The 12,311-nt window shown below is 39.3% G+C and overlaps 1 protein-coding gene across 7 annotated transcripts in view; it reads right to left on the reverse strand.

Annotated features, from left to right (window-relative positions):
* The window catches only part of LOC122888501 (disks large homolog 4), a 70,696-nt gene that overhangs the window by 40,136 nt on the left and 18,249 nt on the right, over nucleotides 1-12,311 (reverse strand). For 3 of the 7 annotated variants that reach the window (XM_044223014.1, XM_044223010.1, XM_044223009.1), the window contains exon 1: nucleotides 7,739-8,100. The exons of 3 other annotated variants lie outside the window; for them this stretch is intronic. In XM_044223014.1, the coding sequence (XP_044078949.1) occupies nucleotides 7,739-7,840 (102 nt within the window). In that variant the 5' untranslated portion in view covers nucleotides 7,841-8,100. Of the gene's footprint in view, nucleotides 1-7,738; nucleotides 8,102-12,311 lie in introns of those variants that run through there. One more of the 7 variants, XM_044223012.1, reaches the window with a different exon arrangement.

Genomic DNA, 12,311 nt, shown 5'->3' on the forward strand with positions numbered 1-12,311 from the left:
GGGCTTATAACAGCTTGCAACAATTAAAATCTGCTTCTAACTGTACAAACAGCCCACTAAATTACCACTGCAACAATATTCCTCTGGGTTTCTCTGGCTTTATTGGCTCAGTATATCTCCATGGAAGGAATCCAGTACATATTGAAGGAATTACTCTGCTGTAAAGGTCAATATAAGGAGAGTCTCCAGTTTGCAGTTGTTGGCCCTCCTGTAATAAGAAATGCACATTGTGTGGCTGAATAAGCTGTCCCTTTAATGGTTAAATGAGTTAACTTAATGTGGAGCAAATGTCAAATGATATCTACCACCACTTGGTTTGTAATTCAAGGACCAAGCTTTTAAATTACTGTGCATTAGGTAATGGAATGAAAGCTAACCTCATCTCTTAGGCATATCATTTCCAAGAAACTTAGACTGCAAATGCATTTGACGTGTAAGGTGTGACAGGAACCACGAGGAGCTCTTCAGGTGTAAATTAAAGGCGGCAAATCCCCACTGCATCTTCACAGAATTTATGCTTCATCTATTTGCATTTTCTTTAATGATGACTAATCCATTTTTTCCCTATATTTGGATTAATTTTAACAGTTGCTGCTCTGATGAACTCAGGGGGATTTTATGCCGGGTGCTACATCTGCGTGACACTTCACAGTGCCGTCAGAATTAACTATATGCCGGAATTTAGTTGTGTGCAGCACAAAAATCTCAATGAAGTAAATCTGGACAGGTAAATGTAATTACTTGTCCAGAATTTAATTAAACTGAATTTGAATCAATTTCATGAAGAGATGTTTAAATGTGTTTAAATTGAACTGCACAGAGCCAAAGACTAGCCACATTTCTCCTATTCAGAAAACCGCTAATGATACATTGTCTGAAACCAAACAGCTTATTTGAATAATCATCCAGAATACACAAACAGTAATTAAATGTCTAAAAAGTACGTAATTGCAGTTTTTCCACAAATACTGTATCCGGCTCTTCTAATACATTGACTGACCTGTGTCACACCTCTAATATTTTTACCTCCTGCTACTTTTTATCTCTATGCAACTATGTAGCCAATGTTCTACCTTTTGATTTTACCTCAAGCAGGTTGTACTTCATACTTACTTCTTAATAACATGCTCATCAGTCAGTACTTTGCTGCAATCAGTAGTGAGACATATTTTAAATGTACAGTATTTCACCTGTATTCACCTGTATTAACAGTGATCGAGGCTCTAGCTTTACTTCATTCATCAGCAGAGCTATTTACCTCCCTAGTGATATTATATGTAGGCCAGAACAGCAGCTGGATGTTACTGTAACAGAGCAAACCCACACACCCACCCACTGGCACCTATAAAACAGCCACACTTAAGCTGAAGACTTTTTAGTATGTTTAAAATTAGACTGACGATATGTAAGAATTTGAAGCATTAGCTCCACAACATCATCACTCATTGTCAATTCGACAGAGCACTGATGAGAGAACAATATCTCTGTTTCTGATGGTCATCTGAACTTTCTCTTTTCCACAACAACCCATCAAAAAAAAAAAAAAAGAAATACAGCCATGGTTGCCTTCTCAGTTAATTTTCACTCTCAAGTGTCTCCTCAAGTGCCAAACCCCAAACACAGCTTTCATCTAATTTGCATTATCACAACTGCTGTTGCCAGCCAACACCTACCAGTTCAACTGTTTTTTTTCATGTATATGTAAGTCTCAGAAGACAGAAAATTCACTCATCTTCTGCCAATGCTAACTTCAGACTATTCTCCAAGGTGTTTCAGCACAACTTTGACAAGTGTTAGTATCCTGTAGCTATGTATGCTGCAACAACAACAACAGACTTTACATTTACCATGGGGCAGACTGCTTAAAGCTGCACCAGGAAGGATTTTAATGTAAGAATCCATCCAGCCTAAATCAAAAAGTGGGGCTGCAACAAAGAAGAGCTTCTTATCCCCCCATGGAGTCGCTCTATATTCACCCACTTCGCCCAAATTTAAGTCTGTTGTTGGGTGTAGTCACTCTAATTCTTTGTAATGCTGAAAACCACAGAAAGATGGCTTTCTAAGAGTGTAATTTGTAAAGTACATGCCAAATGACACTAAGACTACGAAGGAAGAGTGGAAATGTATTTACTTATACACATAATATTATATACATATAATATATTTATTAACTTCTTTTTATAATTCAAGCTCCAAAAACAGCAGCACAGGACTACCTCCGTTTGTGTTAAAAAGGTGCACAATATCTCTGTGCAGGTGTTTACTGAATGCAGAGTGAAGGTGTTTCATATGGAGCATCACCTCGACTGCATCAGTACATTGTCCTGCAGGGAGATAACCTAGGTACACATTCTGCCCAGAAGCACTGTTGAGATTGTCTAACGCTTTGTCATGTTAACATGTAAAAATACTTTCAGTAGTGCATGTTTTGAAGCTCATTACTGTCCCAACCAACTTAAGACTTTCTCTAAAAATAAAAAATTCAATTTCTAAAGTGCTGTTGGGCTTTCTTCACCACCAGAAGGCTGAAATTAGTACAGTGAAACAGGAAAAGTCATAAAAAATAAAGAGAGAAAACTGTTGTTTTTTTTTACTCACTTGATACAAGCTCAGCACTGTTTTAGAGACTCAACATTTAGTCTTCCTTACATTTCAGTTTTAAATATTCGCTTGTTAATTTATGTTCATCTAACCCAAATTAATGAGATTCTGAATCTCGTTTCTGTAGCATGATTCACCATTGATAAGACCCACACAGATGTATCATCCTCAAATTTAATAATCAGATTAGCGTCATAGATACAGTAAATGGTGCCATAGTGGGCGCTTGGCTGCAGTGCTTCTGCTGAGGATAGTGTGGGGGGAGGTTTCCATCTTGTCTTGTCTGGAGCCTGTTTTCACAGGAACTTCATGCTTATTTGTAAGACAAGAAAGGAGCGATATTTATATGATATGTAAGAAAATTGCAGACCATGTGGACTTAACTAGGCTCAGGTTTTACATTAAACTAGATGAAAGCATGACGAATACCCAAAATAATGTATTTTTATTAACCCTGTATAACTGACCCGAAAAAATGATTTTTGTTTGTGTGTTGCAAAAGAACAAGACCTTTTTGGAGGATATAATATATGTATATATTGTGAACTGCCCTTACAAATCAGCAGTAACAGCAGTGCCATAAACAGTTAAAACACAAACAATTGTCTGATCCAAATTTTCTTTTATTCAGATGCTATATTATTTTGCAGTTTACAAGTCAGGTGCATCCTGTTCCCCTCAATTTCCTCCACAGGTCTCACACTCACACAAAGCTCAGTAGTCTTGATCATTTCACCCCCCCCCCCGTCCACAGAAGCATGCGCACACCATTTTTATGCTGAGTACATACATTTTTAGGTATGTTGCACTTGTAGTGGGGGATTGTAGTGTTAACCCTCCCCCAGCCCTCTGTTTTGTCCACACACACAAAACATGCGAGTGGAAGCCATGTTAACACACAGCACTGTACGACTGGCTAATGATTTCACTAGAAAAAAACATGTGCAATAATAGCAGCAGCGGGAATTTTCATTTATACAATGATTATCAGCATTGTTTGCAAAAACACGTCTGAAACAGCTCTTTGGTGCAGAGCATTAAGTATTCTCTGTACTGCTGTTAGCAAACTGCACTTTGTTTCCTATTGGCTATCCATGGAATTCAAACGAGAAATAAGACGTTTATCTCAAGCATAGTGAGAAATTTGTCTAAATACAGATACTATAGCCCACTCCTCGTATCAACATTCAACATAGCAACTACATACACACATACACCCACAACCTACAAACAGAAGTGGTTCATTTCATGGCTAAAGTTTAAAAAATGGAGAAAAAAAAATTTCAATATGAATAATGGCCATGGTTTTTGTGGTTCTTTTAGATTTTTGGATTTAAATGGCATCTTAAGGTGTGTTCAAACAGAAAGCGAAATTTTGGCCTCATTTGCCGTTAGCGGTAGCTCACTAGCTAGCATCACATGCTCAAACTCGTGTGTCTGTGTCAGTTTGTGTTCAGCTCAGACTACGACTGATCTCAGAACTTACCAGAAATGTATTTTTCTTTCTGTTATTTTCCTCCAGTCTCTCCTTTTTCTTCTTGTCTCTGTACGTTTATGAAGCAGATTCATAAGACAGATAGGTTGAAACATTTCGCCTCAGTTCATGAATTTGTGTTTATTCAGACCCACTCAAACCCAAAGTAAGTTACTTTGATTTTGTCTGAGGCTGAATTTGGTTTCAAAGATTGATGATGCATATCTGTGCCAGGTGCTTAGTGAGGTGGATTTTTTAATATATTATGTTCTTCTCTGTTCACTGTCTGACAATCAAGATAAATTAAAAGTATCTATAAAAAGGGCCTCTATCAGGTATTCAAGTAGCCCACCACCATTTCTGCAGCTTTGATGTCCTCGAGGTTTTTTAGTGCTACACCATGTAGCTAGGCAACCCAACTATGCAGATTCAATTCCGGTGGTTTTGACATTTGTAAAGGATCATGTTGGCCAGTTTGAATATTTGAGTTTTACAATCTTAGACTTAGTAAGACGCTGTTTACTTTTATGAGCAACATTTACTTGATTACTATTATGATTATTTTGTTGCATGGCTTTTATAGATAGATACAGTAAGGGCCATTTCTGTAGAGTGCTGTTTTTTGTACCACGAGTGTGCTACTTACTCCTACAACCTGCACATCTATTGCTCACACAACACCAGCTGCAGTATTTGATAGCAGATAAGCTGGGAAGAGCAAATTAGCAAGGTAGAGGTGCCCCTGAATGCTTCAGTCTTAGACCTGAACTGAGCATTAGTAAATGTCTGCTACCGCACATTGTTGTTGCTGCATCTCTCCAAGCTTACTGTCAGAGCTGAGGCTCACTGCTCTTTATAAAGCAAGATGACACAAACAGCAGGATAAAATAGGTCAAATCCATAGGAGGAAATGTGTGTTTGCAAGGCTATAAAAACACTTACAGTAAGGATGTGTAAAACCAGTGCTTCAGCCACAGGAACACAGACTGCACATTGCAGTGCAGCAAAGCAAACCACCTCTGCTTTGATATCACCTGCTGATATTTTCTACATCATTACTCTTGATCATTTGATTGGTTAGCTGGTAATGAGTAACAGCAGGTCTTTTTCCTGTCCATTTTCCAGTTAGGACGTCTGAGAATCGATTCTCGGGGTGAGGTGATCATTGATCTTGATATTGAGATGAAGGCGCTCTGATCTCTGAGTCGTAAATCATTCATTACATTAATACTGAGTTTCCATTTAAACACCATAGTTTGCCTAGTTTACATTGTGTGGCCTTCAGAACAAGCACTGCACTGAATGATAGCTTGAAGACAAACTTCAACGAGGCAGTTTGTCTTGATTAAATGTTGTGAGGCCATCAATGAGCATTAAGCATAAAAGAGTACATTAAAGCACTGCTGAACGCTTCCAACCACATAAAGACCCTTTTAATTAAGATCCTGAATTGAAGATGACTGAGAGACTCTGTGCTGTGCTTTGTTTAAGAACAAAGGGTATGCAAACAAATAACCTTGGAAGATCACCTTGGGAAATGACCAGTCATGTGGTAGCTATTGTTACATAGATGTTTAGCAAAGCTATGGCAGTCCTGGAGAATGTAGGGAATAAAAACATGAGGTAAAGCTGGAAAGATATAGAAAACTAGGGACGGGATACAGAGGAACAGTAAAAGCATATCCCTGCAATATACCGTACATCCCAAAAGATCTGGCCAAATAAAATCCCACCAATAACAACCCACCACGAGACTGCAACAGACTGCACACAAGCTGTTTGAGGGCTACCGAACCTGCTGGAAATACTATGTTTGTGTACAGAGCTACAATTTGGGCATGTTGAGAATGAGATACTATGACACTAGAGAGTAGTACAAAGTCTAATCCTGAGTTTTGGGATGATTAGCATGTTTCAAAAGACAGGAGATCCTTGACAGAATTCTTTGTGGCATGTTAGAAGGAGGCAAATACGGCAACAGTTAAAGGTTAAAAGTTTTACACAAATGATCTGCTTGTAATACGTGAGATGAGCTGAATCCCATTATTTTAAGCCAGATCTGTTATAACCAGCATTTCAAACTGCAAAGCACAATCCATTTAAATTGAGACGTTAATCCCATTTTGAAATCGGCTCTTATTACAGAATAGATGTTTGCTGTGGAGTTACATTTCACTGGTGGTTGGTCATGATGATTCTAGATGCAACTTGAGTCTGTGGGAGGAGAATTTTAATATGTTTTCCACAAGGAAGGCGTGGTGTCTCAGATGGAGAAACAGAGGAAGATATGAGCCAGGAGGGAGTGAGGCGTGGGGACTCATTGGATTATCTGTGCTAGTAATACTCAACACTGAGCACAGCAGGACCTCCCCTTCAGAAACCCAGAAAGCAAACACCCACATTAATTTTAACAGCGGTGTCTCACAAATATAGAAATTGTTCTCGTCTACCAGACAAAATGTAAAAGTAATCACGATTAATGAAATATAACAAAAATATCCACCTTTTTCATATAACCATAATGCATTAAATGCAGGAAGTGAATCATTCTAGCAACAAGACAGAACACAAACCAAAATGTCAAAGCTGAATCAACAAACAAATTATCTGGAGCTCTGTACACATGTACACATCACTTTGGCAAGTGTAGGGTCCATGCTTGGACAGAACAGACCAGTGTAGTTGGATTTGGCTTTGAAAAGCTAACAGACTAGAGGGCCATGTGGAGGGAAACTCTGTGCTGGCTGCCATACTGGAAACACCTGAAGCTGGGAGGGAGGGGCTTTGGGGATGTGATGGACAATCAGTGAATGAATGAATGACCATGCTGTGTCTTTGGACTGAAAAAGACAGCATCTCCCACTCAACATTACTGCAAATACACAGCTAAACATAATAGCCTGTTTTCTTTTGCTGATAATAAGCAGCTGAGAGCAACTGCCTGGGTCTGATTCATCAGTAGGCTGTAGAAAACAGCAGGGGCACTGTTCATGTTACCTGATTTCAAGCTTGGATTAAGCCTCCCTTGCAGTGTACAGTTTCTCTGATGATGACTGATATTCAAGTGGCCGTGAGCAATAAAGTGCATTTCCCAAGGTCAAAAGCAAGCCATGCAGTTTGCTTTGCTGGGATGCAAAGCTAAATGTGGACCAATCAGCGTGGTGAACCATATGGTTTAGCCCTAACGTAACCTGCCCTACAGATAAGGAGGAGACATGTGATGGTGACTGGTGTTTCATTAATTGAATATCAGTAAACATTTATTGTAAAGAAGAGCTACCACCAAACACAACCGTGCCTGCCAAGGATGCTGTCGCCTGTTCCGCGTAAATGGAAATCGGCCATCTACTGTGTGAGCATGGAACAAACCGACCACGCGGTGATGTAAAGGTAATATGCTGTGAATAAGCTTGTACCTGAAAGCGAGAAAGCCGTAGGTGAGTGTGATTACTGCACTAATAACTATAGTGACTGTGTAATGAGAAAAGCGCGGTTCAAATGAGCTACAACTGGCACAAACATAAACGCGCAATTTCTTACAGAGGCCTCTATCTCTATGTTTTGTTTTGTTTTGTTACATATTTGTAGAAACTAACAGTCCACAATGTGCATTCAGATAACAGTCGCTGCTCCAACCATCGGCTGCTTGCACCCCAGGCTTACCTTGCACCCGAACATGAGAGAGAGGGTCCGGTTGCTGCAGATGACCTTACACTGGCACATGACCGGCGAGAGACACTTTAAATTCCTGACAGGCAGAGACATCAGTCCAAAGCCTCACACCAGACAGACAGCACAGACCAGAGCTCGTCGGTCCGCCGCCACTCACTCAGAGCCACGATACAGTTGGAGCCGCGGAGGCGGGGGGCGGGGGGCCTTCCCGGTTGAAATGTGAACGTAGCGGTGCACAGGTCCAATAGACGTGTTTTTATGCAACTTCAGATCATGCATGTTTGTCAAGTTTAAAGCGTCGGTCTGTCGCTATACATTGCCATGTTGTCCAAATAACACTGGCAGCATCATTCAGGATCTGCACAAGTCTCTCTCTCTCTCTCTCTCTCTCTCTCTCTCTCTCTCTCTCTCTCTCTCTCTCTCTCTCTCTGATTGACCGTAAAGTTTGTACTTAACGCGCAGCTGGAATCATAAAGGAAAAGCAGTGAAGAGACTCAAGAGAGCACTGGTAGCCTATATCTATTTTGCCCAAAGGCAGCATGAAAATAATATTGGTAGTAATATTAAAGTTAAAACACACACACACACACACACACACACACACACACACACACACACACACATCTCAAGGCAGTGGAAGCTGGCAAATATTAAATGGTCACATCAAACTGCTTCACTGCCACGTGTTACAGTATGATCACTGCGCCCCCTGTTGGATATTTAGAAAAGTGCTGGAGGAGCTATCCAAGGTGCTGAAATATTTCAAATCAGTGAACAGCACTTGACGGCTACAAAATGTCTGTGTATCTGTTTTCAGATTGAGCTAAAAACCGAGCGTCATTCATCAACACACACGCACAAGATTATTGCCAGTGTTTGTCTCTGTCTGTCCCTCATTTCTCATAAATGCCACAATCCATTCACAACAAACAAAAAGGCATGCTGATGTGTGATCTGCATGTAAACACATATGCGCGCACTCACAAATAATGAAATGAAGTAACGCGAAATAACATCACACTGAAAAGTATATATCTACAACTGTTGTTGTATCAGTATTTTAGCACTATTTTTGATTTGTTCACTAATCTCCCTATATCACTGCACACAGCATTTTTCAGTTAAAATTCCAGTGTTAAGCTTTGTTTTTTAATCTAATCGATTGGAGAGGTGGCAACAGTTATTTGGGATGAACAAGAGATTGTTTTTTCTCTCATAGAGCTGATATGGCTCTCTGTAGGCTGTTCAAAACTATTAAATATGTTAAGATAACTGATGAGTGTGGCTTCATATAAGCAACTTCAATAAAAATTATACCTGATGATTTTTCTATAATGTTTGGTCTTACTGATCTCTGAAAGAAACAAAATGATATATAAATATAATGTCTTTCACAAGATGAATGTCTCATTAGATTTCATTTGGGTTTTGTTCCTCTCCACTCCTGTGTGTGATTGTGCTGACATGGTGAGCCCACAGGGTGGAGCGAGAGAACCAGGTAGGCTAGATTTAAATATTGTGCATTCATCTCAGGGCCGACTGCGGCGCAGGGCTCAACGCTCCTGGGTGACGTCAGCATTAAATTGAACACTCAGACCGTTCCAAATACACCAGTGTGCTGCTGATAGTTTTTTGAAAAAACAAACAAAAAAAAACATATTACCCTCCCAGAGAGTTGGGAATGTCCTGGGAAATCTGCAAGAGGGAAGTCATAAATTTCAACACAGTGTGAAGTAGACTAGTGTCACTTTCTTAGGAAGAATATTTGTTACAGTTAACTCAAAGACCAGAGAAAGCAGTCTATAAATCAAGAGCTCAATACAATCAACACAAAAAGAAGTAAGAAAGCACCCTGTACAGTGATGTGTGATTTCCAGAACAATACACATAACATTTATACAGCTAGATCGCCCTCAGTCTTGATCACATAATATTTTAGATATTGTGTGTGTGTTTCAGTGTGTGGGCATAGTCTTATTCACATTCTTCTTTTAGTAGGATGTATGACGTTGTTTTTCTTTACAATTTGGTCTAACTTTATACTTTGACTCTTGTCTCTGATCACATAAGAACACTGAGAAGACTTTTCAAACCCACAACAGTTTCCATGGATATTGCTTTCTAAAAAAGAAAACTCTGTCTTTGATTACAGCAGTGAGTGTATTTTAATAAGGGACTCTGGTACACTGTACAGTACACTGAAAAAGATTGCAGCGATGAGCAACAGACTTAAAACAGACCACCTCTTCAAAATCACACAAGGGTGGTTGCACACATTTTCCCCTACTCCTCTTTAAATTACATCCACACTATTTCTCTGTGTTCCCCTTATACCAAACCCCACAACTCACTGAGCTCTTGATACAAGTTCCTTAGGCGTGATCCAACACACTTTGAAAATAGGACCAATATCTTATCATCTAATCAACAGGAAGCCATGTTAGTGCCTCTCAGTGGTTTCACAGAAACACAATTTCACAGAAAATGTCATTGAAGGGCTTTTTGGAATAACCAGCCTGTATATATGAACAACCTATTAGATTATTGTATACAAAATATGTTTTTTCTAGATTTAAAATGTACACATCTTTATACATTTAAGTAGATTTCTTTTGATTCCAGCAGCATTTTCAGGCAAGTAACACATAAAGATGGATATTACTGTAATACTATCTATAATACTCTCATAAATACAGTATATTTTCTATGGTGATCATACACTGTAAGTGGCTTCCCCCTTCCACTACAGCATTATGTAAGCGTGGGAGTCACATGGAAACCTGAACTGTGGTGTTCCAGTGTTGAGTATAGCATTAACATCCTAATGCTGCATTGTGAGAGAGAGAGCCCCAAAAGAGCCAGAGTGTTTCCATGACAACATCTGCAGGGGGTGGCAGATCCCTAACAAATAGTCCACTTACCAGCAGCATTCTGGTCACCGTATCTATAAGATGACTGCTGCTGTCACGGGTGATTGTGTACATAAAAGCAGGTGCCTCATGCTACTACTACATGCGACACGAATAAGACACATGCCGGTGTTTTCTTAAATACACAGAGAATATAATGAAGCACTGTGACTCTAAGAGGAAGCTGATAGTGCTGGCATTATTCACTACTGGCTGTTATAGCACCTCACTTAGCCTGTGAGTGCCAGAAATTGTGCTAAGCCTAATACACTGTAGGTTGAGCCAGATGTGCCGTAATTAACATTTTCTCATCTTTTCTGCTAGCCTTGGTAGCCACTTTTGAATCTTGTTATTATCAGTGGTTGAGAAAAACATGTATCATTAATGGTTAAAGAAAGAAATCAAACCCTGATCAAAGGCCCAACACAATTTGACTGTATGCAAACTGAAGTATATGATCCAGAGTCAGAGAGATTCATTCATTATGTCTCTTGACATATGAATGTACTGGATTAGCTCAGTTAATTTTTTAGATGTCTGTGGGATCAATAGCTGCTGCTCCACTAAAAAGTAGCAAACTACACTGTGTCTAACATTAACTATTTAATTTTATTTAGTGTTAATTTTTCTTATCAGACCCTGCCAGAAATACATGAAAATCTTCACAATGACATTAAAGTTGGAACTACTTTCTTCAAAATACGCACATTCATTTTGATCCATTGTGCCCATGCTAGATTGGACTGTACATATTCTTTATGTGAATAACCACATAGTTTTGTCAGACTAGCCAGGCTTAATTGGAGAATTGGCAACTCTGCTTAAGTAGGAATAACAATGACATTACCCCCAAACAATACCACGCCTTTATGGATCCAAAGTAAATGCATCATCAATACGGAATGGCATGTTGCATTGCAAGGAAGTATCCCATCTTTTAGTCATGTGTCGAGCAATTTTTAATGAAAACACAAAATTGAATGTAGTTATTTCATAATGTTTTGTTACAACCTTCATATTTTTCCACATCCTCCAGTGTCTCTTAAGAATGATCTGGAGATTCACCCCAATTCTAACAGCGATAATAAAGGAACAAGCAGAACAGTTTTAGACTATGTCATTTGAGGACAGTATTTTTTACTGTCTGGACTCTCTCTCTCTAAACAATTGATGTACAAATATGACTGTGATGCAGAAATTATGTGTTTCCACCCTATAATCTGTTTTGAGTGCAGCACATTCAAGCTTCCCTCAAAAAGGTCTTCCTTATTTTTAGCTTGTGTGTCCTTTAGCTACATTCAGATAGCTTGTATTGACAGGCAAACCTACAGAGACGTTTTTACAGTGATTGTATTCATTGGCATTTCCAACTACTGTCATGTAAAGAAAGCTCGGTATCTAAAACAGTGGGAAAAAATGTGGATCACTCTTACACAACAAGCCTCCAGTCTTCAGCCTTCGATAACCTCCAGCACTCAGCAGCTTTGACACTGAAATAGTCTAACTAAAGTGCAAACACAACTGGGAATCTCCTGAGGCTCTGAGACTGCCTCAGCTCTACTGACTAGGAAAACACCCAAGGTGAGAATTATAGTATTCACACCTACACAGAACCTGCTATATATGATTTCTCTTGGCTTGAATATCTGATTTCA

This window comes from Siniperca chuatsi, linkage group LG14, assembly GCF_020085105.1.
Source record: "Siniperca chuatsi isolate FFG_IHB_CAS linkage group LG14, ASM2008510v1, whole genome shotgun sequence".
NCBI lineage: Eukaryota > Metazoa > Chordata > Actinopteri > Centrarchiformes > Sinipercidae > Siniperca > Siniperca chuatsi.